The 27989-nt window shown below is 43.2% G+C and overlaps 1 protein-coding gene across 2 annotated transcripts; it reads left to right on the top strand.

Annotated features, from left to right (window-relative positions):
• On the top strand, nt 1-25462 carry htra1a (HtrA serine peptidase 1a). 2 transcript variants are annotated; one of them, XM_071543532.1, is made up of 9 exons: nt 1-580; nt 8136-8235; nt 9128-9332; nt 20908-21102; nt 21316-21348; nt 21470-21584; nt 22578-22635; nt 22957-23052; nt 24806-25462. In XM_071543532.1, exons 1-9 carry the CDS (start codon nt 121-123, stop codon nt 24972-24974), a joined length of 1431 nt encoding a protein of 476 aa, XP_071399633.1. In that variant the 5' UTR covers nt 1-120; the 3' UTR covers nt 24975-25462. The 2 variants fall into 2 exon arrangements, with proteins under 2 accessions (XP_071399633.1, XP_071399635.1); XM_071543534.1 differs by having other exon boundaries at nt 21470-21593; nt 22587-22635.
• The last annotated feature ends 2527 nt before the right edge of the window (nt 25463-27989 follow it).

Genomic DNA, 27989 nt, shown 5'->3' with positions numbered 1-27989 from the left:
CTCACATCCCATTACACTGCAAGTAGAGAGGGACTGGAAAACTTTTAGAAAACTTTTTTTAAACTTTCTATTAAACTTTTTTTTAGGTCCATCATTTACCTTTCTTTTTTAGATTGAATCATGTTTTGGTCCCTGCTGTGCGTAACCGTTGCCTTTGCGTCCGTACCGGCAGATGCACAGATCTCCGGCAGGTACGTTATCGGATGTCCCGCTCGGTGTGACAAGTCGATGTGTCCCCGGCTACCGGCGGACTGCCCGGCGGGACAAGTCCTCGACGCCTGCCGCTGCTGCTCCGTGTGCGCGTCGGGAGAAGGCGAAGCCTGCGGCGGCAGCGGGAAGCTCGGGGACCCGGTGTGCGGAGAGGGGCTGGAGTGCTCGGTCGCAGGCGGGGTGGGGTACTCCGTCACGGTCAGGAGGAGAAGCAAGAGCGGGACCTGCGCGTGCAAAGCTGCCGACCCCGTTTGCGGGAGCGATGGGGTGTCCTACCGGAATATCTGCGAGCTGAAGAGAGTCAGCCACCGGGCGCAGAAGCTGCAGCAGCCACCTGTTCTTTTCATTCAACGGGGAGCCTGCGGAAAAGGTAACACTCAGGTTGAGCCGGGTATAGGCCACATCAGGGGTTCACTAGAGTTTTCATGCGACGGCACCCCCAAATAGACAGACATTAGGCCATTGACCCCCATTTGATTAGATTGTGTCCCGTATATAGGAAGATTTTTGTTGTGGATTTTTAGTGATTACAATAGTTATTCTCATACATTATCTATTTGGGATAGTTTCTAGAGAATTGAATTATAGTGAAAAATCTTTAGGTTAGTCACATGCCATAGCATGTCCATATACTTACACTCACCGAGCACTTTATTAGGAACACCATACTAATACTGGGGTAGGTATCAACCGGCTACCAAAGTGCCATCCGCCTCAAGGTTCGACGTGTTGTGCGTTCTGAGATGCTTTTCTGCTCACCACAGTTGTAAAGAGGTTACTGTAGTCTTTCTGTCAGCTCCAACCAGTCTGGCCATTCTCCTCTGACCTCTCACTGGATGTGTTTTGTTTTTCGCACCATTCTGTGTAAACTCTAGAGACTGCTGTGCGTGAAAATCCCAGGAGATCAGCAGTTTCAGAAATACTCAAACCAGCCCGTCTGGCACCAACAACCACACCACAGTCAAAGTCACTGAGATCACATGTTTTCCCCATTCTGATGCTTGATGTGAACATTAACTGAAGCTGCTGACCTGTATCTGCTTGATCTTATGCATTGCACTGCTGCCACATGATGGGCTGATTGGATATTGGCATGAATAAGCAGGTGTACAGGTGTTCCTAATAAAGTGCTCGTGAGTGTATGCCCTACAGTACGTGCGTAAATTGTCTTTTTCGTCGTATTTCACCTTGACCGTTCACAAATTGCTCTTGATCATGACCCTCTGCATCCTCACCGGGCACCGGGCGGCTGTGGGCTGAACTCACACAGATGTTATACAGCTGCATTCAGCGGCACAAAACCCCCATGTGTCTGGGATAACAAGGGCCACTATTGAAATGTGTTGTTCCCTTCTTCGGAGCCACTTCATTCATGCATTACAATTAGACTCAATCAGAAAACCATTCTAAGTTTTGCCTGGTTGAATGAAGTCATGAGCTGCTCTCTCCTGATGTAAAGCTTTGGATTATCTCTGGTATGCATAGAGTCACATGGCCATAATCCTCTTGATTGTTTTATAAAATACAATCCAAGATCTGCCTCAGGGGAAGACTGTATAACCTAAATAGAAAATAATTGAATTCTCAAAGCCGTTTTGGAAAATGATATAGACAATTAAGAGCACCTGAGTTCCAAAGTTGTAATAATTGGTGTGATTGAGTGTTTCAGCATGGACCTGTCCTTTATCAGAGGGTCATGTGAAAAGTATGTTATCATAATCAGTGGAACTGAATAACAAACAGACCATCATTCTTCGCTTCAGACTGCTTTCTCTATGAAATAGCACAGTCCAGCCATATTCTGTACCATTATCAGTGTATCATTTATCATCATTAATGCTGTATATGTGTGTGTGATATGTCTTAGAATGACACAAGGGATATTCAGGAATGATCAATGGTCAGATATACACACATTCATGCATGCACGCACTGCACACACACACTTATACACAAGTACAGGTGGTAAAGACATCATGTCATTCTCCAATGTTAGTGTGTGTGTGTGTGTGTACGTGTGTGTGTGCATGTGTTTTACATATGTCCATCTGAAGTGGGCACCATGTGTGCAGTTCTGAATGGAGAAGTTCACTTCAACACCTGTTGCCTGAAAGACCTATAACTTACCTCAAGGCTTGGAAACTCACTGTGTCCCAGGAATATCTCTCTCTCTCTCTCTCTCTCTCTCTGTTGTCACTCATGAATCACGGTTAACAGTCGTATGAAGGAATGCCTGGCACTGAGTCAAAGCCACAATTCCCTCACTGTTGAAGGCAGTTTAAGACAGACAGGAGACGGTGGAGAAAACACAAAATTAGTAGACCAAATTTTTTGGCAAGGTGTACACCTACATTAAACCCTGTCTGCGTGTTCAGCGGTGAGGCAAGACACCAGCACTGTCCTCAGCAGAACAATGAGGCAGACTATGTCTTCACATGCGTCAGGCATATAGGCGATCTAAATGGTTAAGTCATATGAAAAGCAGCTATGTCTGAAAGTGTCATGATTACAGCAAAATGGTGGCAAAGCCTTTCCTAGAGGTGGGTTTTTTGTCAGGTGGGTGTCACTGATTTCCCATAGCACCTATTGATGTGTAAGGAATGAGTCAGTCACATATTATTTTGGCATATCAGACTGGCCCCGTTCAACCTATTGGTGAACAAGACGTGTCTTTCTGTGTTTAGTAACGAGGCCGGCATAGAGGATGTGATCATATCCATGTCTCAGCCTTGGCCTCAGCAGCCTCAGACAGATAGCAGGACCGGGGTTGAGGTACTCGAGGGCCCCGTGCTAAAGAAAGATTCGGCCCCTCGGAGCGCCCCTCACTACTCGTGCAACCCGGCTCCACATTAAGAGAACACATGCAATTACACTTTGCATGATGTCATTTTGCGTCTGGACTCCGAAGATGTTGATTATGCAAGCTGTTTGATTTGGCAAGGGAATTTAGGTCAAATTTTGCCATGTGTTTTGGGGTCGTATTTGCTTTAAATGACTCATTTTTGACACAGAATGCCATATAGGGGCTGCAGAAACAAGCTGATGTGAGGAATTTCAGAAGAGGCAGATCTAAGCAAATAAAGGTGTTGGCATAAGGATGATGAGTGCAATATGTTTTACTAGTCCATTTAAACATCCAATGGAAAAACCCAATATAATTCATAGCTGGTGAGTGACTGGTATTGGTCTTTATGGGTTTGCTCGTCTACAGTTGCAGAGCGTACAATCCCATTGTTACTCTGTCTGCCTAGTGATTTGTATGTGCTGATTATGCACATTCTTCTCCCCTGACTTGTCTGCACCACTCTTAATATTCTAAGATCTTTTTGCATGTTTCTTGTCCTTTTTGCCTTCGTGTCTGTTGCTCGTTCTGTCTCTGCTGCTGTTTCTGTCTGTCTGTCTTCTTTCCCTAAATATTTTCCTTCCCGTTCACCCTCTCTGCCTAGGATTCATGATTGCCCATAATTCACATACTCATTAGTTCTCCATTTCTCTCGCTGCCTGACCACCTCCGCTTCAGCCTCTGCCATAGTAGTCCCTGCCCGAAAAAGGCTCTTTTGTGTCCCCTCTAACTCTTATTCTGACCACAGCAGGGGAACATCGTGTTTGCATTGCTCCCATCCCCTGATCACACCGATAAGGCATAACAAACCTGATGTCACTTTCCAAGCCCACAGTACTTCCTCTCTGCCCCCTCCGCTCTCTTTTCCATTCACACTGTGGACTCGTCCATCAAGTCATCACACTTGTGCCAGCTTAGTCAATGTTGGGCCACAATGAAACCTACTAAACTTTGAATTGCAGTGCACTGAAAGCCTTGAGATAAATAACCGTATAAGCAAGTTTTAAGTTTTCAAATGAGCGATGTCTTCAAACCTCTAAAGACTGGAACATTTTGAGTGTTGTGTGCATTCACAGTAGTCGTTGAACACTTTCACCTTCATACACCACTTTGGCATGATGTGTAACAATAAAACTTCAAATGGTCTGGATTGGCCATACCACTGCAAGGATGTTAGCTGTTTAAAAATTATGAAATGTACTTATATAGTTACTTGTCTGAAGGCTTCACTATTACTCAGTGTCAGAAAAAACACTCTATCATGTCGCTGGTGGTCAGTCATGACAGGGTGCTGTAATAGAGAACACCAAAACATCTTGCTATGCAGCATGCTGTTAGTACTCTCTCCTCACTTAATTATATACTTCTCCTCAACTAACTCTATACTAACAGAGGGAGGACTACCTGCACTCTTCATAAAAACCAAACTGCATTGGGGGATGATGTGTGGGCAAATTTTTGAGGATGGGCAACATTGCCTTAACAGGAATGGAAAAATAAGGTTGGTTACAGTAAATTGCAGAATTGCACAGTAAGCTGCTTCAAAATGTTGCTCATGTGTCACGACAGCAATGCTTAACTGTCTATATCTTTGTAACTGCTGAGAAGAGTCAGGCCTCATCAAAGCTAAATGGCTCTTGATCCTACTCTGGAGTGTCATAACTCTCATGTCTATTGAGTCATTGAAGATCTGTAACTTGTATTGAGCCAACATCAGTGGCTTATTGGAAAGGATTTTCTAATAGCTTATACATTGCTGAGTGATCATCGTGACTCTCCAAGCATCACTACAGCAGTGGTTCTAAACCTTAAAACCAAGTAAAGTCTACTCCCCCCCCATCACAAGCTGCATATGCAGAGTGGTGAACAGTTCAACCAAAGAATGACTTTTCCTTTTCAGGTTTTGTCCTCACAGTAGCAAAGTGGTTTATGGAGGGTGTATGTTGAGTCTCAAGGCATGGCAGTTGGATTACTGAGCAGCTGAAGAAGAGAAGAGGTACTGTAGCCAGATCTAGTTTCAGTGGAGGATGAGGAACGGCTGCTTCCGCCTGCAGGAGCCCGTAAACCAGCGGGTATGCTGGGAGAGTAGAGGGAGAGGGGGAGTTGGGATCTTGGGCGAGGAGCCTTGTGGTGAGGGTCAGTGTGTGTAGAGTGGGGTGGGGGTGATGGGTATGGGGGTTATGTGTGTTTGGGTAAGGTGGGGGTTGTGTGTGTGTGTGTGTGAGCCTTTACATTAACGTTGCTTCCTAAAAACCTCTGTTTGAATGATTTTCCCCCATCAAATACCTGACTCGAATGCAGAAAATAATCGATTTGACATGAGAATACTGATAACTGATGCTTAACTTTATTTACTGAGTTCCAAATCCTAAAGTGTATCTTATCTAAAGTGGCAGTCTAAGAAGTGCTCTCTCTGGTCACTTTCTCATGATTCCCCTCTCTCTCAATATGTCTGCGTTTCTGTGGGTCTTTCTTGGGTCACAGCATCCTAAACCAAATTCATCACTGTTTATCTGTCTATCAAACTCTATAGTGTCTCACACATTTTAAATTTGAAGGAAGATTAATCAATAGAAACATCAAAACATATTATCATGCTGGTCTCATAACAGCTTTGTCTAGATGAAGATGACTAATATTTTGAATAGTGGCAGGACAGTTACTGTATATCCTCTAGGCATTTAGTTCAGTTGAGTAAGTAAATAACTAATTCTCAGCTGCAAAACCCCTAAAGTCAACCTTTGGCAACAATTCGATAGATGGAGAGATGTTATAAAAGCAACACGTTGGCCAACTTATCATATATATTGCTCTTTATAGCAACTTATGACATGATGTCATCCTCTAACCTTTTGTAACAGAAATAGCTGATAGCTCATGAAAGGCCCTAGTTTCCATCCACACATTTTGATGACATTCAGCACTTTGAAGTGAGGGTTGAATTAAAATATCTTCTGGCCTTTTTAAGGAGACAGCTGCTTTTCACTGTGTCTGGCCGTCGACTCGATTCTACAGCTGTAAACTTCGGCCGTTCTCACCTCCGTCCAAGTTCCTCAGTGTGAACCAATATGTCACTGTCTATAAACCCAGGCAACAATCGCCCAGCCGGCTCTGGATTGCCATTGCGAACGCTGGGGCGAGCCGAGGAACGCACTACATCTGTTTTGTGATTTCCCATTTCCCCGAATCGTCACCACCTGGCCGAAGTCCACGATCGTTTCTTTTTGCACCGCAGCGGTAGTAGTGTGTGTCCGGAAACAAATTAACATCTGCATGTGCGTGAGTGTGTGTGTGTGTGTGTGTATAACTTTGTATGTGTATGCACTCACGCTTGTATGGCTGTGCCTTTGGGAGTGCATATATGTGTGTGTGTGTGTGTGTGGAGCCAGCACTCATCATAATGCAGTGAAGTGAAAGAGACAGTTTATTGGAGGATGACCTGTACAGACGCTCCAGAAACAACACAGGTTCTGGACACTGGGTCTGCCCTCTCTGTCTAATCCTATCAGGGCTGACCACACTCCCTGGAGAGAGCAGCTAGTGTGGGGAAAATGACTACAACCTTTCCATTACTTACAGGCTCTTACTCTCACTTACTGCGGGGAGAAACTTGTATTAATTTTATCAGAAGGAATTATTTGATGTTAGGATTTGGAATAAACTCAGAGGTTCAACTCGGACATTGGCAAGGCTGAGCAGAATAAAATAAGTAAAGGTTTGGAGAAAACTGGTTAATTTTTTTTATTTCAGTATTGCCCATGTATTGTATGTAAGCCTCATCAGTTCATTAATGGCCATTCATTGTTTACAAGCCTCTTTTTTTAATCTCACCTGTGTAAATTTATGGTTTATCTTTCAGTTTGTGTTTTATCATTGTCTTTCATCACTTTCTATCACTTTACTTGTGTGTTTTATTATTGCGTACTTGTAAAAAGTAACCTAAACATAAAACTAAACCCCATTCCTATGTTAATAGGTTTAATAAGGTTATGAATCATATAGATAGATAGATAGATAGATAGATAGATAGATAGATAGATAGATAGAGATTGTTAGATATAATTCATCTCTACACTTTTCAGACAGACGAAAGTGATCCTGAGAGTGCAGAATACCAGAATTTTCCCCCTGCGGGATGACAAATGTTTTGAGGACTTCATACTGTATAATTTAGTGGCATCCAGGACGGCAAGACAGTGCTCATTCCACGCTTGTGTTAGCTTAACTGCACCTCAGGCGGAATGTCTTTCTCTCTTCCTTAACCCTTCACTGTAATCAATGATATCCCAGGGCTTATGGGCGCCTTTGACAAGCGCTCCACAAATTTGGGTCCTCCAAGAGAATATAATGAATGAAAATGGCCCTTGTGAGACAAAATAGTTTGAGGTACTTGACAAAATAACGGTTTATGAATGGAAAAATGGAAAGTACAGAGAGAAAGATCTTGGGCGTCTTGATTTATAGGTTGGGTTAAATGGGTTTTTTTACTGTCTTCTGAGTGGGACTTAATTACCTGGTGAATCAGTCAACATTTCCTGACTTACCCCACAATGGATGGATGGTGGGAGGGGTGATTCAGTGATTTTGGCAAGTACACACGCAATGTGTACTTGCCACATTATATTTCTGAAGACCAGTTTGAGTTCTTGACATAAGAAGTGTTACGACTTTTTAAGAATTGAGGGCATCTTTGCCAATTTTCACATTGGAAAAAGGTGAGTTAAGAATTAGGGCTTAAATTGAGACCTGGGATTATAATTAAGGTTAGGTTAAAGTAAGGGTTAGGGAAAAGGTAAGGTATTTATTTACAAGGGTTATGGCCAGGTTTAGGAGTTCAGGGATGAGTGTGTGCATACGTGTGCATGTGTGTGTGTGTGTGACCTAGACAGTCTGAACCGCAGATGGACTGTCATCTTTTCTTTTCCCTGGTCTGTTATGATAAAGAGCAGTTTTATTTGTTGGCTTTCTATTCTCACACTGCTGTTACGTCATGCAGTATTTTGGTGCGTTTTCAGTTTGTTTTTAGTCGTCTGACATCCTATGTGTGTGTGTGTGTGTGTGTGTGTGTGTGTTGTATTTCCAGTTCAGGACAACCCAGACAGCCCAAGACACAAGTACAACTTCATCGCCGACGTGGTGGAGAGAATTGCTCCGTCTGTGGTTCACATTGAACTCTACCGCAAGTAAGAGCCATGCACCTGTGTGTGTGTGTGTGTGTGTGTGCGTGTGTGTGCGTGTGTGTCAAACTTTGCGACATACCAGAATTTACAGCCCACCTGTGTGTGTAACCAGACCACACTAGTCGGACAGGCACCTTGCTCTCCACTTCAATCATTCAACGTGCCTCTTCTTTTTCATCATCACACCGTCTCTTACCCTCTTTTATGTCTAATTCTCCTCCTTCTTTCATACCTCATGTTTCTCGTGTGTCCTCTCTGTCCTGTCTGTCATCATGGCCTGTAAACCCCCTTTTTGAAAGTCTTCAGTTGTTTCATTTCCATGGCTCTCTCTCACTCTACTCTCCTGTCCATCTTTCCCGCACTCAAAACTGGCTCTCTTATCCTCTCTCTGTCGCTTTTTACCGTTTCTCTCTGTTTCTGTCTCAGCTTGGCTTGAAAAGGGGTTTTCATTAGAGTGTATGGTAATGCTGCACTCTCTCTTACTTTCTTTCTCTTCCTCGCTGGATTTCTGTATTCTTTCTCTTTCTGGCTTATCTTTGAATACCTATCTGCCAAATTGACTTAACCTTTATACATATACCTCCTATTCCCAAAGCATTACCTGTGCAGAACCTACTTAAATGCTAAACCGACTCACCTGTGGGACTCACCTGCTCACCCACTCACATGCTCTAACCTTTCTTCGCTGGCTTTCTACTCTCACACTGCTGTTACCTCATGCAGTATTTTGGTGTGTTTTCAGTTTGTTTTGAGTTTTCTGACAGGGATAATGAAACAGAAAAGACACGTTGAAAGAGTGAAGTGAATAACAGTACTCTAATCCCCTCCTTCCTCCTCCCTCCCCTCCTTCCTCCTCCCTCCCTTCCTCCCTCCCTCCCTCTTCTCCCCTTTGCAGGATGACCTACTCTAAGCGGGAGGTGGCTGTGGCCAGCGGCTCGGGCTTCGTGGTGTCGGAGGACGGCCAGATTGTGACCAACGCTCACGTCGTGGCCAACAAGCACCGGGTGAAGGTGGAGCTAAAGAGCGGGGCCTCCTACGACGCCAAAATCAAAGACGTGGACGAGAAATCGGACATCGCCCTCATCAAGATTGAGTCACCGGTCAGTCAAAGCACTAGGCAGTCAGCGAAGCCAGCAAACTGAAAAAACTTGGATCAATTAGCTAAATGTGCCTTGACATAAAATAAATCACACACCCTTGTTTTATTGCCTTGAGCCACACATATTTCAGTCGTGCAAGCTATGACAAACTGTATCATTAATATACTGTATATATAATTTAATAATATAATGATTTATCTATTAGTGAGAATAGAGTGAAACGTGCATCCTGCAGATTGAAAGCACATCTCCAAATTAATTTTGGTATTCTGGTTGGTTTGGGTTTTCATATTGTCAAACTTGGGTGTCATGATTGATGACCAGCTAACCTTCAAGGAGCATGTGACTTCTGTTACTCGGTCATGCCGATTTGCTCTATACAATATCAGGAAGATCAGACCCTACCTGTCTGAGCATGCAGCACAACTCCTGGTACAGGCTCTTGTAATATCACGCCTTGACTACTGCAACTCCTTACTGGCAGGGCTCCCGGCCTGTACTTTCAAACCTCTGCAGATGATCCAGAACGCGGCGGCGCGTCTGGTCTTCAACCAGCCCAAAAGAGCACATGTCACTCCGCTATTCATATCCCTCCACTGGCTCCCAGTTGCTGCCCGCATCAAGTTCAAGTCCTTGATGCTCGCCTACAAAACAATAACCAGAACGGCTCCGACCTACCTGAACTCCCTCATTCAGGTCTACGCTCCCTCCCGCTCACTACGCTCTGCCATGGAGCGGCGCCTGGTGCTGCCACCTCAGCAAGGCCCGAAGTCTCTAGCCAGACTCTTCTCTTCTGTGGTTCCCCGGTGGTGGAACGAGTTGCCAAACTCCATTCGATCCGCAGAATCCCTCTCTATCCTTAAGAAAAGGCTAAAGACCCAGCTCTTTAGCGAATACCTCCTTTCATAAAAAAAAAAAAATAAAAAAAAAAATTTTGATGCACTCTACGCATTACCTCATAGCACTACCTTGTAGCACTCCCTCGTAGCACCTATGTCCTGTTGGACCAGAACTTAGCTTGTTGCACTGTCTCGTAGCACCTTTGTCCTGTTGGACCAGAACTTAGTTCTATAGCACTTACTCTCGTTGTTCTCTCCTATCTAGAAACTTGCTTGTGTTGTATGCTAATCTCATGTGTAAGTCGCTTTGGATAAAAGCGTCTGCCAAATGTGAAATTGTAATTGTAAATTGAAATTGTTGTCAAATGGAAGATGGATTTCTACAAATTCAACCCAGAATCAGCTGGTGATGCCTTTGAGCTTAAGTTAAAAATTAGAGACGTCCCTTTGAGTGAAAATATTTTTAGTACATGGGAAATAACTATAATGTGCCAATGCAGCAATTGACAAATTTTCATGGGTTTGCTGAGTCCTCTATAAATATTCTGCCTACTCTTTTCAAATGGAAACTGTATGGATTGGAATATTTTACGAGGCATTAATACTGCGTTCGCAGGAGTTTGTGGCTTAATGCACAGTAGCTCTACCTGCTCTAGAGAGCAATATCTGATTCCATGCATGCAAGCGTTTGTGAGAATGACACTGAGTGCTTGAACACCCAGAAGACAGATTGAATTTTAAACACTGGTTTCCAGGCCAGAGAAACTGCCTTATTAGAGGAGAAATTTCCTTTTCTCTCCCGCTGAACTCTTTCTTTCTTCTTTCTCTCCCTACTGGCTCTCAGTCTTTTTGGATCTTGTCTACTCACAACCGATGCAGGCACAGACAGAATAGTAAACTTTCACCCCAGTAGATGATATTATTTTTCCCTTTTCAGGCAATTACACTTCATTTATTATAGGAGGTGTCGCAGACACTGCAAACAATAATCACTTTGCAAGAGAAGCAATCATTTAAAAATTAACTCGGTAGAAATAAATATTTGTGTCACCTTCTATAAATTAGCTAATGACTCTCCAAATTCATCTCACAACTCACTGGATTGTCCCAACCTCCAGGTTGAGAACCACAGATGTGGTTCTAGTCAACACTGAGATGCAATTTCACTTCATTGTGATTCAGTGGGGATGAGATGATCTTGTCAAGGTACTCTTGACAAACCCAGCCCTCTGCACTGTGGAGCACAGCAACAAAACAGCAACATTAACTTGCTGTTGTGTAATTCTCCAATAAAACAGCTGGGGAATAGAAATTAGAAGTTGAAGTTAACATGTTTTGGCATGAAAGGATTCTAGAACTTAGAGATGTATTCTTCAAGGTGCGAGTGAAGTGAGAAAGCAATTGTAGCCAAATGGTCCTTGTAAAGACAGTTGTCTGGCAGTCAGCAGATCCTGTTGGCAGACACAACAGGCTGCAGAAACAACAACAGTCAGTCATTACACAATTCCTCTTAGAAACACTCACAGTTACTCATTACTGACAGGTGAAAACCTGTGCCATGCTCAATTTACAAGAAAGAGGCCATTGCTGATCAGTAATGGCAAAGAGGTAAGCTCGAAAATGGGTATTTTACTTCTTTTTTTTTTTTATTTGCACAAAGCACACATTTTTGCTGCAATTTTTCTTTTTCTCCCCCGTTCTCTTAATTTCCCTGTGTGCCTGTCTTTATTTCTCTGTCTAGTGGACTGGAGCGATCCACATTACACGTGAATCACAGCCAACAGTCATATGAAGGAATGCCTGGCAGAAAGCCGGGGGCTATGGACTATAGGAGTCAGAGCAGTGCAGAATGCATCATGGTGCTTATTCTCATGGCTGGGCGGCTGAATAGACATTCATGACAGCAGCACAAGGTGTACTACAAAGACCCCAATTCTGAAAAGAGGTTGGGACACTCAGTTTTTGTTCAGCCTACAGTGTAAGCCTCCAAGGGCTGAAAAGAGCATTGAGAGATGCTTTGTTTTTGTTCAGCCCAGAATAAAAGGCGTCCCATGCCTTGATGACAGGCCGGTCTTCATTTGAGGGGGTCTTCCTTGTGTTTGTTTGCATCAGACATGCTCAGTGTGGACAGCCTGTGCTGTGTGACTCAAAATCAGGCTCACTGAATAGCTGACAGATTCTTGTGTTGTTGCGGATTTGGAAATGTGTGGTGCTTTATGTAGCAGAGGCATGTGTTATAAGTCTCTGCTCACCCTGGTCAACCACGCTCCATACCGCATCATGGCAGAAGTCCTCGCTTTTGCATTGTTTCTCCAAATTTGATATGGGCAATGAAAAAGAAATGTGTCATATTTTGCTGATTTTCCCCCACAAATTTATTCACAGCATTCCACTGCATGCCAATGTGGTTATCCTGGTAGGCAAACAACAGGTGATTGCAATAAACTAAGTAATTGTTATCAAATGACAATTTATAGGCATTTGTCATTTTGGTAGAAAACACACTCAACTTCATGAGAATCCTAAGAATAGCTAGTAAGGGGGTTTTGTGGTTATAGTTTTGACGTAGCCCTTGTGGTTAGATGTGGTTGACCTTTGTCCATGTTTGCTTGTTTTGAAAATGAGTATAAGACAAATCATCGTGCAATGTCGCAGCAGCCCTCCCATCCCATGACTAAATGACAAACCCCGAGAAAAGCTCTGTTCACAGGGGAAGGGCCTCATGATTCAGATGGAACTGACATCTCTGCTAATGAGGGAAGGTTGGGTTGTGTGTCTCTGCACGCTTGTGTGTGTGTGTGTGTGTGTGTGTGTGTGTGTGTGTGTGTGTGATAATTGGGGCTAGTGAGAGTCATTGCAAAGGAAATTAGAGGATGTGTGAGTTAGGGAGATAATGAAAGGGCAGAATGGAGAGCGAATGTAAGTATTTTTGATTTGAACTATAGAGGGAAAATACAGTCATCAAAACCTATAGCTACAGGGTATCTGGTCTGCGTACTTAAAGAAAAATAACTTTGAATTTCAGCTTTGAAATGTTCTTCCTTTATAGAACAGCTCACTGAAGTTAATGTACCACAGAAAGAGAAGTGAAGAAGAAAGAAGTGTCTCCTGCCTCCTAATCTGTTTTTGTACTGATGTACGGCTCCATAGAGAATGAAATGGAAGAGAAAAGACAGTTTTAGAATTGATAGCACTTCTACAATATAAAGCTCATCTGGATTTAAAAGTTAAACATTATATGAGTCCACAAATTTAGTCTCTTGACTATACAGCATCTCAGATTAGAGACTTATTTTTCTAGTTAACAGATTTGTGAGAGAGAGATTTATGTACACAAGCACTGATTGGGCTACATTATGGCAGAAGAATACCATATGTGAATTCATAAATTCATAACCTAAATGTTATATTCCTCTCCCACCTCCCCTCCCTCCTCTCCCTTCTTCTGTCCCTATTTCCCACATTTGTCTCTCTCTTTATTTGTCTCAATTCATGCCTCACTAGCATACAGTGCATTAGAAACTAGGTCACTGCTGTCAAAGTCAGCATTCGGCCCGGGATAATCAATAATCAATTGCACATGTGTGTGAGCGAGGGACTTTAAAGTTGACTTTTCCCTCTGCATACCCATTCCCCTCTCTGCTTTCTCTTTCCTCTCTATGAGAAATTAGAGTTTATTGGTGGCAGGGCCCAGTCGGTTCCCGGGGCTGCGGTCTGCCCCTCATCTCTGGGGAAGACATTAGTCTGTCTGCAGCAGCTGGAACTTCAGAGGGAAAGGGAAGGGGAAAAAGTGCTGCACTCACTTGTTCCTGAGAGAGAGTATGGGGGGAAAGAGAGAGAGAGACACACAGAGAGAAGGGAGAGGGAGAAAGTGTGTGCATGTGTGTGTGTTTGTGTGTGTGAGAGAGAAAGAGAGAGAGAGAGAGATGTGGTCAAGGCCTAGAAAATGGATCCATATGTCTGGAAGACTAAGTGAGCTAATAGGCTAATGAGTGCGCTGTGTGATGTGGCAATGGGACGATAAAGATAGAACTAATCATGCTTCAGGTTTGAAAGCCCTCTCATTAACCCCATCCTCTCACTCTGAGCTTGGAAACAATCACATTCACTTGGAAGCACTCACCCTGAATTGGAAGCATCCACTTTTACTTGGAAGGACTCACTCTTGACTTGAAAGCGCTTACTTTTACTTGGGAGCCATCTCATTGACTTGGAATGACTTTGAATTACCCATATTAACTTATATTGACCTGCACAGTCTTGGAAGCAATCACAATGTGTTGGAATGACTTGAAAACACTCAGATGTACTATGCAAAATTTTGTTCAAATCATTCCAGATCATTTTATTGCATGTCATGCACAGTGCAGTAACCTTGGGTTCATAAATGCAACAACTTAGGGGGATTTCATCTCAAATGCACTGAAACTTGTTTACACTGTAGCTTAAAAAACAATTCCACTGCACCAATTGTGGGAGAATTGATATTTTCAAAACTAGTGGTAGCATATTAAATTAAGAGGTCTAACACACTGAAACTGTTGGATGTAACTCCAATAAACAAACCATTAACTTAATCCTCATGCTGAAATCAACTTTACAAGTTGCAATGTGGCAGTGAATACAGGCCTCATGTTTCCCATATGGTCCCATGTAACAATGGCACTGTTTGTCTCTGTATTACCCATCACCCAGTATTAAGAGTCTCTATGCGGCCGGACAGACCATTCTCTCTGGGCAGCTCGCCTGATGCTGGTTTGGACAGGGCTGTTATTGGAATGTGTGTGTGTGTGTTTGTGTCTGTGCATCTATGTGTGTGTGTGTGTGTGTGTGTGTGTGTGTGTGAAAGAGAGGGAGAGAGAGAGAGAGAGAGAGAGAGGGAGAGAGAGAGCGTGCAAATATCGATGCTTGCCTGTATTTATTTATTTATTTATTTGTTTTGCACAGTGGGCAAAAACTGCCTCAGGATTAAGAGATTGATTATTTTCATTTGTAGTCCCTTGATAGATGAAGAGGGAACACTGACAGACATGAAGCAAAACTGCAAGCAATTATTCAAATTAATAATAAAATTAATCATAGTTAATGTGTGCGTGTGTGTGTGTGTGTGTGTGTGTACATGGCTGGTTGTGGGTGACTGTGCATGCTCGCTTGTGTGTCTATGTGTGCGCATGCATGTTTGAGTGTGTGTGTATGTGTGTGTGTGTGTGAGTGTGAGTGTGAGTGTGAGTGTGTGTGTGTAAGACCTCTTATTGGTCCCTACCAGGCGACACGGAGGACACACTCCATTGCCAATGGAAAGACGCTGCATGGCGTCTTTCAGAGACAGGCAGAGGGGAAATGAATCACATCCTCCCCTCCTGTCCCATCCTCTCTCCATCTTCCCATGTTCATGTAACCAAAATGGTTCCCATGCTCGAGGATGCAGTGTGGTGGGAACGGAGCCAAAGAAAGCCTGCTCAGCGTCCTCCCCACTTTGGCCCTGCTGGGTCCTGTTGCGCTTTGTCTTGGCCTGGTTTGTAGCTACGTAGTTGTTTTCCAAGCCAGCTGGACAGCCAGTAGCCTAGCCCCAAATTGTTTGGGGCTAGGTCACATAGACGCATGTTTTGAGAGGCTGAAAGGTTTCAAATGAACCAGGCCATGATCAGCTTCATGATAACCAAAATAATTATTTGAAACATTCATTGACTGTCAGATAATATTGTTTTTGCACTAAAAATAGACAAGGCTATAATGCATCAGTGGCTACATACACATTGCGCAGTTTCCAGATTACATCACTTGCCCCTGATTTAACTGTATACCCTGTTTGCCATCTGCCATTTGTACCTTTTTTTTTTAGCATCTACTTCCTCAATTTTGTCACGCTCCACCATTTAAGTGCAGGCTACAGTGAAGTGCGACACAAACAGACAGGGCTGTGGATAAAAACAGTGGTTCTCAAACTGGGATCAAGGGACCCCCGGAGGTCCTTGAGGATGTTCCAGTGGGTTCCCAGCAAAATGAGGAGCAGTTTGATTTCAATATAATTTAATTCAATAGAAATTACCCCAATGTATAATGATAAGAATGTATATATAAAACATAAAATGTATAAAATATAGAATGTACATATAATAAATGAAATGTATAAGACCTTCTATTATGATCATAGGTTTTACTCTCCACACTATCATCTCTGCATGTACAGTGTAGACAGTTATACAGTTCAATACTGAGTAAACTACAGAATTCACAGTCAGTGCTTCAGGCTACAGCGCAGGCTCCCTGTGCTCGGCATGCGAAAACACAGACGGAAGAAAGAGGCAAATGCCCAAATGCCCGCATATAAGACCGCATCTCCTCTGATCAGTGTGATTTGTGCTGTTCAAAGCCGTGCGACGTCTAGCCAGAGCTGAGATGCCCTCAAGTCTTCCAGACTCAAACCATGTAAAACTACACTGAGCGGAGCGTACAGACGGAACTCACACATGTGTTTGCTCTTAGACGGACTAAGACCTTCATAACAACATATGGAAGCCATATTGGTTTCCGTACCGATGTCAGTAAGGATATGGTTTACCCAATGTGGTTGGAGTATGTTGATGTTACCTATACTTCTAAGAATTGCTTAGTGGAGCAAACATCTATTACGTTTATTGACTATGGCTTTGATTAGCACCAGCTCCTGTCTGTGATATAGTTTTCCATGTGTATTGCTTTTACTGTGTGTAGTGCTGTGAAATCTTTGTTATCCACCTACATCTCCATTTTTTCAGTCCACCAAATGTGCAAGCGTTTGCGCGCACACACACTCACCACACAAATACGTCATTGGCTCACTTACACACCATATACACACCCACACTCACAGACACACACACACACACACATTCTCTCCTATCTCTCCCACCCCTCAGCCCGATCTTCTGATCCCCTGACTTGATGTTAAGTGTGAGCATGCTGAATCCTGCCCTATTTTATCTGCATTAGCACAACCCCAAGGGCAAAAGTTCAGGCGTCACGGGTAAAACCCTATACCTTACTGCACCTATGAATTTTAGGCCTTATAAAATTATGTTCCTGACTTTGAAGTCCCCTGTAAGAAAGAAACAGGAGAGCTCAAGTGACTACAGTAAGTATACAGAACAGGTCACGCGTTCCCTCAACCTAAGCAGCCGGTGTGTATGTATGTGTGTGTGTGTATTTTAAAATGGTCTGTCTGTATATCCAACGACTGCCAGGTGTGTGGGTTTCAATTTACAGACTTGAGTTTTTAAGGGTTCATGCCAAGGCAACCTCTTCTCATGTGAGAGTGTATGTGTGTGTGTGTGCGCATATACGTGTACGCGCCTGCCGCAGAAACTATTAGCCACAGTCCATCACAGCTTGACTGGAGTCGAGTTTGCACCTGGACTTCAGGTCATAAAACGGTAGTTAGTGTAATGGTTTTTAAACGACCCTCCAAACGACCGAGGCTGTAACATTAAACAATGGCAGATCTTTACTGCAACTCGGGGGCTATTTCCAAGTCTATCTGTCTCTCTTACCGCCTGCTCGCCCGCCTGCTTATCTGTCCATCTATCTCTCGGCCCCTCTTCCTCCCGCTCCGTGTTTGTCCCCGTTGACCTAACTGTGACAAAATCTATCTATGTACAGTAGACTGAATCATAAATCAGCTCGGTGATAAAGGATTTTTAAAAAAAGTCTGGAATGTTTCTGAACTCGTGCCAAGCGATGCTGTCTCTGAAACGATGAGAGCAAACAAAGTTGTTTACTCCTCCCTCCTTAAATCTGATGCCCCAATTCTCTCTCTTATCTAAACACTTGAGAACTTGGAACTCGTGGTTTCTCTGTAACGGGACAGAGAAATCTAAAATGTGTGTTCCTACTGGAGGTAGTTTAGGTCATTACTCCCACGATAAAGTAGAAAATGCCTGAGAAAGAAAAGCACCCGTTCTAGAGGGATTGATTTTACTAGTAGAGACCGTAGATGGCTACCCAAGCATGCAAATGTGATTATTTGAATGACCTACTGTGACACATAGAAATGCGTGGGTCAGCCATTTTCAGAACTGGAGCAGGTATGTTCAAATGGATGCTGAAAACCAGAGACTTTGGCTGGTTTCTGCAGCCATCAGGGCCGACCTGCTGCATCAGTGTAATATCAAACCCTGCGTTCAACTCATTCGTCTCAAGTTCTCAAGCTCTCTGTCTGTGGTTTGCGGTGTTTGTCTCTCACCTTGCCCTCTTCCCTTAAGTGTGGCTAGTGTTGTTGGGTGAAGTTCTGGTGCGTCCGGACCTTCATCTGAAATAGCAGGGTGAGTCACTTGGGTGGTCAGGAGGAGCGGCGGGATGATTTTCCACATGTCATTCCAGATTGCTGACTAGTCGTGATTAGTAAGTGATATCTGGAGCAGCGGCCTTTAAGAAGGACAGCCGTCGGCATGTTCACTGTTTGTTTTGCCTTCTCACCTAGGCGCTCCTCGATTGTCAGCGAACTGATGCATTCTTAGGATTGTGTGTTTGTATGTGGGAGTGTGAGAGTGTAAGAGTAGGCGTGTGTGTGTGCATGGGCGTGTGTGAGTATGCATATGTTTTTGTTTATAAATGTAATGTATCAATATACACTGAACATGTTGTGTATGCAGAACATGTTCACAACCACACATATAGATAGATAGATAGATAGATAGATAGATAGATAGATAGATAGATACAGTAGATAGATAGATACAGTAGATAGATAGATAGATAGATAAACAACGCTACATTTATGACACTTGGTTTCATGAAACCCTCTCAAAACTCCCTAAAATCAAAAATACACTGCAGTCAAGCTAAAACAAGCCTGTTTTTCTTAGTTCCTGAAAAGTTGATATTTTGGAGATGCATGGTTTTCACCCGACAGCGGCGATAACCATGACACCGCCAGTATCTCTAACTGTTACCATCATAACTGGCAGTAGCCTAGTCCTGAATGTCTTGGCAGTGACTCACATCCACCTGATGTCCTGTCTCAACTGTGTGTTTCCCTTGCTTCCTCTCTCCATCTGGTTATGCTCTTATCTCACATGGAGTGTGAAGGGAGGGGGGGGGGGGGGGTGATTATGCAGACTGCTACTCCTGTGTCAGGTGTGTGTGTTTGTGAGTGAGTGAGTGAGTGTGTGTGTGTGAGTGTGTATGTGTCTGTGTTTGTGTGAGTGTGTGTCTGTGTGTTTATGTGTGTCTGTGTGTTTTCCATCTTTGCTTTTAACACACAATGTGCAAATGTCCTGGACTTGGACCTTTATGTGCACGCGTGTGTGTGTGTGTGTGTGTGTGTGTGTGCGTGTGTGTGTGTGTGTGTGTGTGTTTCTGTGTGGGTACTTTTACATGTGTGTGAGGTGAGGTGGGAAGTGGGGTGAAAAGGTTCCCCTCCTCAGTTACTGGCTATCACTATCTTTGTCGTCTTCTAATAATAACTTCACCTCAAGGGTTGAGATTGCCTCTGTGTACAACAAGGTCTAAACCACAGACTGTTCAAACAAAATCGCTCCGTAAATTTAGTTCCACAATTCATTTTTCATATTCCATTTTGGTTTTATGTAGTTTAGGGAACAGATGATATCAGCTTATTTTGTCCACGTCTGCAGAATACATAAACATCGAGCAAGATGGTGTATGGAGACAGTGTTTCCATGGATAGCGAAGTGTCATGTTTTACGACGATAGGTTACTTGAATGGTGTGTGTTTGAGGGAGTATGCATATTTCCCATAGATCCTTTTGTCTGTGTGTATCTGTGGCAGCTTGTCTTGCTGTCTCAGTTACCTTGCAGCCTCCACCGGCTCCTATTTATAACCTCGAGTAAACAAAATGGATACACAGAAGGAGCGGTCGGGACAGGTCCTTCTCCTGAGATAGTGCTGGCCTGGTGTGTGTCGGGGCATCGGGTGCAGTCTGTGCACAGACCCAACGTGATGTGGCGGTGCGTGGGCTTCGGCTGCGGGCTGCCCAACAGAGATGATTTCACTCAGAAACGGAAACCGTCACTGCGGATGGATAAATATATCCTTTCTCTGTCTGTAGCCTGGTTTCCACTACACGGTCTGACGGGGCCAGCCAGAGCTTAGTCACTATTTACCATGTAGCAGTCAGTTTTCCAGCATCTGTGGTTGTTTTTTGCATGCACTTGCCAACAGGGATGAGTCGTCAGCTGGGCTACAGTTTCAATCAAACAAATAAGCTTTTGATCTCGGTTATTAGCATTTTGATTTGACGCTGGCACAAATCTCACTTTGCCCTGCTGTGGAAAAGTGGTAATTGTGTTTCTGTGGGAGCTTTGCCATGCAGCATGGAGTGGGTTGTGTTTAGAAGAGTTGTGGTTCTGGAGCGATTACTTTCCTACTGTCCACTCATAAAATATCATGAGGAGTTTTTGAGGCCTAGTAGAATAATTGCACTTTTTGCAACATTGAGCTTATCAGTTTCTTTAAGACCTCTGCATGTCAGGAAAATTGATCTAACATATGGTGTGTAGTAACAATGTATTATCTTCTGTTTCCTGAACCCTGACTTAAAGAGGTGTCCTCCCTGATAAATGTCATATTTCAGAAAATGTTTGCCAGGAAAGCTGAAATATTAGAGCATTAAGTCGAAAATGACTCACTGTCTACTGAGAGTTTTTATAAAACTTGGCTTCTGCTAGTAATATCAACGCCTCTCATGGATGTGTTCCACCTAAATTTGGCCCTCTTGTGTTTCCCACCTGTGCAGACCAAGCTTCCCGTGCTGCTGCTGGGACACTCTGCAGACCTGAGGCCGGGGGAGTTTGTGGTTGCTATCGGCAGCCCCTTTTCCCTCCAGAACACAGTTACCACTGGAATCGTCAGCACCACCCAGCGAGGAGGCAAGGAGCTGGGCCTGCGCAACTCCGACATGGACTACATTCAGACTGATGCCATCATCAATGTAAGTGAATGAGAGAATTCATAGCACATTCATAGACGACTGCACAAGTGCTGTCTGTCAGTCACATACATAATACACACTCTCAAATACATACAGTATGTGCATGCATGCATAGTCAGCACATTACACTTGCATTCTCTGTTCCTCTCTCTTGCTATCCACCTCTCTCTCTTATAAACACAAACAAAGTAATTTATCATTCTTGTTTCACAGTACGGCAACTCCGGAGGGCCTCTGGTAAATCTGGTAAGAACTGTTTTATTTCATCGGCACACAGAAGCCATTTTTCATTTCTATGACATGTTAAAATTCTTAAAATGAGTTACTTGTTTGCGGTACTCCACTAAGCTGCGGTTTGCTGTTTTAGGATGGCGAGGTAATTGGGATCAACACGCTGAAAGTGACGGCCGGCATCTCCTTCGCCATACCCTCAGACAAGATCCGACAGTTCCTGGCAGAGTCCTACGACCGGCAGTCCAGAGGTATGAGCTGTTGCTGACGAGGCTTATTATCTTTCTCATTTTATTGCTTTCATTCAGAATCATCAAGACAAAGTGTAGGAGGCAAAGTCTGGAAAAGGGCAGCGAGAGTTGGACCCAGAGCCCATGATCACATATTTGAGTTCAGAGTATCTAATTCATGACACCACCTTTAGAGCATGTGTTCTTCATCTTTGTATTCTCTCTTGAGATTTATTTCCTACATTTCTACCCATATGGATCTTTGCCCCTGCATGACCCAACAGGATTTAAACATTGCAAATAAGCTACAAAAGGAGCAGATCCCAGAATATGTCTGGTTATTCTTTTTAGTTGTGTTTTTATTGCCTTTTCCCCCTGTACCTGGCCCAGTCTTCTGGAACGTCACACACATCTATTTTATCTGGGGCTGCCAACTTGATGTCATAAAATGCTGGGAGATTATTTTTCAGGGGCTTTCTTGATTTGACATGTCTATATGATACAATAGCTGGAAAACAAGACTCACAAAATGTATGATGAAACACAAAAGGCATTTTCTGGAGTATGTAGCCCACACATATGCACGCACACCCACACACCCACCCACACACCCACACACACATACACACACACACGCAAGCACACAGACTGGGAACTAGGCATTCTCACAATGTCCTTGCATGGTTAGTATATTTGTTTTACGTTGACACGAGGCAATTCAGAGCTCACTGCATGATCTAAAGTCATATTTATTTCACTCAAATATGGTCAAAAATCTTCTACACTGAATTCTAGGGCCATTTGAAAGAGTCACCCAACCAGTTTGGGAGGGTTGGCAACCCTAGCACTGACTTGGATCCTATGGCAAACCCCAAAAGGGGTGTTTTGACAGCAGTTGTAACCCCTGAATGATGTGTTTGAATCCAACAGAATAGCCTTGTTTAAATCTAAATCAGGACTGGCACAGGAGAGAATGAATGATTGTATTTGTATTCTGTTGTTGTCCATCTGTAGGGAGGGCAGCAGCTAAGAAGAAATATATTGGTGTGAGGATGATGACGCTCACTCCAGCGTAAGTTACACACTATCATAGAAGATGTACATCACCATTGTCATGGTAGCATTACATTTATTGATAAATTACAGGTTGAAGTCAAAAGTTCTGATTACTAACATGATGCACAACTTGATTATTAACATTATTTGGTGTCATACAAAGCTATTGCTAAATCACAAAAAGTATTGATTGGTTCCCTTAATTACTGCTCTCTAGGATATGATATGGCAACAAGCACTTCAATTGCTTGTTTGTAGATACAATTATTGATTGATTACTAAATTCTCAACCCTGCAAAGCACTTCTATCGGTTACATCCCCCTTCTCTACCTCTAGGCTAGCCAAAGAGTTGAAGACTCGGCACCGTGACTTCCCCGACATCACCTCTGGAGCCTACGTTATGGAAGTCATCGCGAAGACGCCAGCTGCAGCGTAAGGACAATATTCTGCTCATATGGCTCCAGAGGCGTGGGCTCAGTACAAACTAACTTGGTTGGAACAATATGTTTTTCAATGAAGCGCAAGGACAAGTTGCCTCTGACTCTTTCTCAGCAACGGGATATTGTCTTTGGCACTTTACGCTATACACATGCATTGAATTTATACAATACTGCCCCGGCTCTCCTCTCCTGTGCGAACTCGCATAGCAAATAGACATTTCATTTTCTTTCTTTCATTTATTTCTCTCCTCTTACTCTCATGTGAGCACTTACACACATAAACACGTATACACACACACACACCCACACACACTCAGCCTCTTACACAACTGCCTTAGTAAAACATAAATTCATGGCTCGCTCCAGCGTGCCTGGAGTGCCTGGCCCTCTAAAATATCCCCCTCCTCCCACAATCCCAGCCCATTCCAATCAACCACTACCACAACTCTAGCAGAGTGGGGCTTGGGAGACGCTGAGGTCAGCTATTTCCTTCAACCCTCATGCAGGGAGGTTGCTAGCTGCTCTGTGGTTTTCCTGCGCCTACTCACCCAGCTCTCTCCAGAGTGGTCTCCACTACAAGGCCTTGTAGGGGCTTACTCATTGGTTAAATCACTCCGTTTTCTGCATAATGACATTTCTGTGGTTCCGGTTACATTTTGTTGCGTACGGAGATGTTTTTTCTGGGCTGCACTTTTGATCTTACGTTAGTATTTTGTGTTGGTCCATGGTCTTGGGAAATCCTGCTTGGCCCTGCTGTAGAAAGATGGCTCCTTTGCTCCATTGGAGGAGTCAGCGTTAGTCATGTTTGTCTGTTAAATGGCATACAGTAGCTAAGCACTGTTAGAGGAATGTGGAACCGCAGTTGTGTTAAAAGAGGCTGGTGCAAGCGAAGGTGTGGTGGTCTGTGTTTGCATGTGGCTGTGATTAAGAAGTTGTTGTGTTGAGAGTCACACTTTGATATCACTTCTGGTAACCGCCTCCGTCTTGGTGTGATTTAGGGTTTACTCGTCTTTTATTGTAGGTGTGTGTTTGCTCAACGTGTTTTATGTGCTTACCTCTCTCCCCTCTCTCTGCTCCCATTCACAGTCATGATTGTGGTCAATTTCCAATGATGGTTCTATAAAGTATAAATATGTTGTTTTTCTTTTCCAGTTTGTAATTCTATCGATCTATACAGACCTGCAAACAGACCTGTGCAAAATAGTAGTTAAATATGTGACGTTATATATAGAACTCTAAAAACGTATGAGGGACACTTGATTTGTTTTATCATGTAAGTAATGTGTCTTTTGTGAGCCATTTAATATTACTAATGTATAATACATCTGTAGGCCCAGCACCAATCTTTAAATCAACCTGCTGTTTTTTATTCTTTTCACTAAGACACAAAGGAAAGAGGAAATTCCAGCTTGCTGTACCGAGAACAAAGATTTATTCGTAAAAACCGCCACGTATCGGCATGTGGTCTTCATCTGGGTTTGTAAAACATACTGGATGAACTGTTTTACAAACAGTGACAAAGGCCACATGCTGGAAAGTGTCAGCCTGCCTCTTGAGATTTCCTGTTTTCCAGTGTTATCTGCCCAAGTCGTGTTAGTGGGTGAAATCGTGCCAGAATACCATTTCAACCTACTAAGATATAAGACTCAGGATATAAAACAACTATAAACTCTTTGTTGATGTACTTATGTCCTTGCCATTTATGAAGCCCTTGTTCAATCATCTCTTCTTCTTCTCCCTTCCAGTGGCGGTCTGAAAGAACATGATGTCATCATCTCCATCAACGGCCACAGGATCTCATCGGCGACTGACGTCAGCGCCACCATCAAGAGGGATGCCACACTCAGAGTAGTGGTGCGCCGTGGAAATGAGGACGCTATCCTCAACATCGTTCCCATGGAGATCGACCCTTGACCCTCCCTTAAACTCAACACACGAGCTGGAGCTCACTTTTCCTTAGCACCAATGGACCTTATATGGGTATCGGAGGGGGTTCAAACGTCACGCCCTCCCCCAGGATCTGTGGCCAATGGCCAGTAGCGCCACGCATCCAGGAAAACTCTGGCTTTGCCTTGAAAGGAACGACTGTACAGATACTCTAAAGCAGAGTTGTACTTTCTCATTCATGTGTATTTACACTTTTATTCTTGTACGCTTTGATCAATGCTACTACTGTTTGCTCATGAACATTAAAGACGCTTATTGGCATATTGTTCTTACCTTCTTTGTTTACTCTAGTGTCTTTTTTTTCAGTACAGACCTTTGCTTAGCAGGTTTTCCATGGCAATTTAGAGACTCTCTGGGCAAAATTGATTTGTATAACTGTTGTTTTCTAAATTCCTTTTTTTAAGTACTGTAGTGTTAATGTTTTTGTTGATTATGTGTTCTGTACTGAGAAGAAAATAAAGGGTTTACTTTCTTTTGTTTTGACACTCTCTTTGCTTGCTTTATCATTTTCTTTCAGTCTCTCTATCACTCTCACACACACACAGACCTACACACACGCGGCACACATAAACACATGCACCCACACACACATGTGCACTCGCCCACATGTACACACACACACACACACACACACTCTCTGAGATGGTCTGCACCCAGGCTGACATTACAATATTTTCTTTGTGTGTGTGCAGTGTTTGCTTAACCATTTCTCATACACATGCATACACACAAGGGGAACATAAAGCCAGTTGGGATCTGGTTTAGATTTTATTTTATTGCCTTCATACGGGTTGATAGTGGTCTGGTGTGATTGTTGGGCCGGGGGCCCTGCAGGCTGACCTCAGAGACAGGAGAGCGGGCCAAACGGGGATCTGATGCAGGATGGAGTGGCCACAGATGAGGGGCTCGCATGAACACACTCAGAGTCTCTGTACATTAAGTACATAAATTTCAGATGAATTGGATGAGGACATTTAGATGAAAAAGAGGAAGTTTCTCCAAAAGGTTCTCAACTTTTTAAACCCATCATAACTCAGTTACTCCAAGCAAGTGCAAACAGAGGATTAACAGCTTTACAATAAATCATGTATTCATGTTTAAAGGTCACAGGAAAATAAATGTCTCCAATCCTATGTTTTAATATGTTATCCTTTATATTTGAATCTCCTTCACTTTTTCATTCCCATATATCACATGACAGCCGTATTACAGCAAAGCATGTTGCCATCATGCTAAATATCTCTCACAGGCATGTATCATAATCACACATGATTATAAATGAACCAGCCTGGAAAACTAGTTTAGTCTTCTTTTGATATAATGTGATCACTTAAATACTATACTTAACTGACAAATGTGTGTACATTCACTTCAACTTCCAGCTCATATTGAGGCGGAGGTGACAGTGTAAGTGCTACCTAAGTGTTGCTGCCATCTCATGGCTCTCTATCAATGTTGCAGCCATTTCTATTTACCCATACATATAAACTCCTGTTAAATATAATTTCACACTAAACTCCTATACAGAATTTTGACTCGAGTTGTAAAGATGTTTTTCACAGTCTCTAAATTTTAAGTTTTTATTTCACCAAACATTGACACAGCTTCATGACTAATTTCCTCCAAAACAAAACAAGCTTCTGGGAGGGAGTTTATATGTATGTAGCGCTGGATTCAGCTGTGAGGGCCAAGGTCTGCCCGTTAATGAAGTCACGACTGCCAGGCTGCCAAGTGCCTGAGCTCAAACCATCAGTCATCCAGGGCATGACAGCATTACCTCATCACCCCTACGCCTTGGAGTGGACTGACCATCTCTTTGCTGGCCCAATTACATGCAGATGCCAAAATATGTTTACTCTGTACACTGGCTGAAGATGGATTGCATTTGCTTCTCGCTTCTCTTAGTAGAAATGCTGCATAATTATGGAAGGAACTGACCCCTTAGAATAAACCTTTGGCCATGTTTTATTATGATCTAGCACAAGGTAGGACTAATCCTTTAGTCTAAAAAACTTAGAAATGTTTTTTTCAACATGGGTTTCACGCGTCAATGTTGGCCCCATGGCATTATACAGAAAATAAACAGTAGCTTAGTATGACTTGTCTTGACAGCAGCCTTAGGCCATACTTAAATATATATGGCTATACAGTAGGATTTATTTGCTTTTCTTTGGGTAAGATGGAGAATAGGCCTCACTCAGAAATAGCTCAATTAACAGTGCATGGTAAGGTTATGACCCTTGGGTTTTCACATGGCTCCCATGGGAAATTAGGCTACCAGCCCTCTGTTTCTGATTGGACACCAGTCATTACCAAAAAGATGTCCCCCATGCCCACGTCCAGCTTTATGAGGACTTTCAGGCTTTGAAGGAGAGGTTGTGATGTGTGTCCAGGCTGAGTAATGACCATTTCAGTGTTGATACAGTTGGGACTACTTTGCCCTGCTGTTCATAATGCAGTATTCACTCAATTGACACCATCTGCGCCCGAGACCAGTGCCAAGACTCACTGGTGATCTAAAATGCTTTCTGTTTCCGAGATGCTGCAGGTGTTTGAACATTCAGTGTGCCTTATGACCTATTGGTAGAAGGCAGGGAGTGGTTATATTGAAACAACAAACAATACACTCTAAAATGGGACACACATTTTTCTGTTATATGTTTCTGACATATCAACAGCACAGTAACTTGTGATGTTATTCTGGAGCTGCCCATTTGCAATCTAACATGATACCGATTTAGAGATTTGCAGATTTGCAGTTCTCAAGGTTAATTTCATTGCTACTAGGCTATGAAAGGAAGCTCATTTGAAAATCAATTAGTCGATAAATTAACCTACACACGAGAGAGAGCGAGAGAGGGAAGATGGCACTACATTCTCGAACGCATCAGTCTCTTTGGCTCAACTTCAAGTTCACAACTATTGCGGTCCTCTAGTGCCCCCTATCGTCTATTTTGGTTTCAATTTTTTACCCAATCATAG

Source organism: Centroberyx affinis, unplaced genomic scaffold (assembly GCF_046629955.1).
Source record: "Centroberyx affinis isolate AG114_WGS23_722 - 3 ecotype Tasmania unplaced genomic scaffold, CSIRO-AGI_Caff_v1 ptg004340l_1, whole genome shotgun sequence".
NCBI classification, from domain to species: Eukaryota; Metazoa; Chordata; class Actinopteri; order Beryciformes; family Berycidae; genus Centroberyx; species Centroberyx affinis.
Note: the sequence above shows the minus strand (reverse complement) of the source record. Positions and strands in the feature narration are given on the sequence as shown.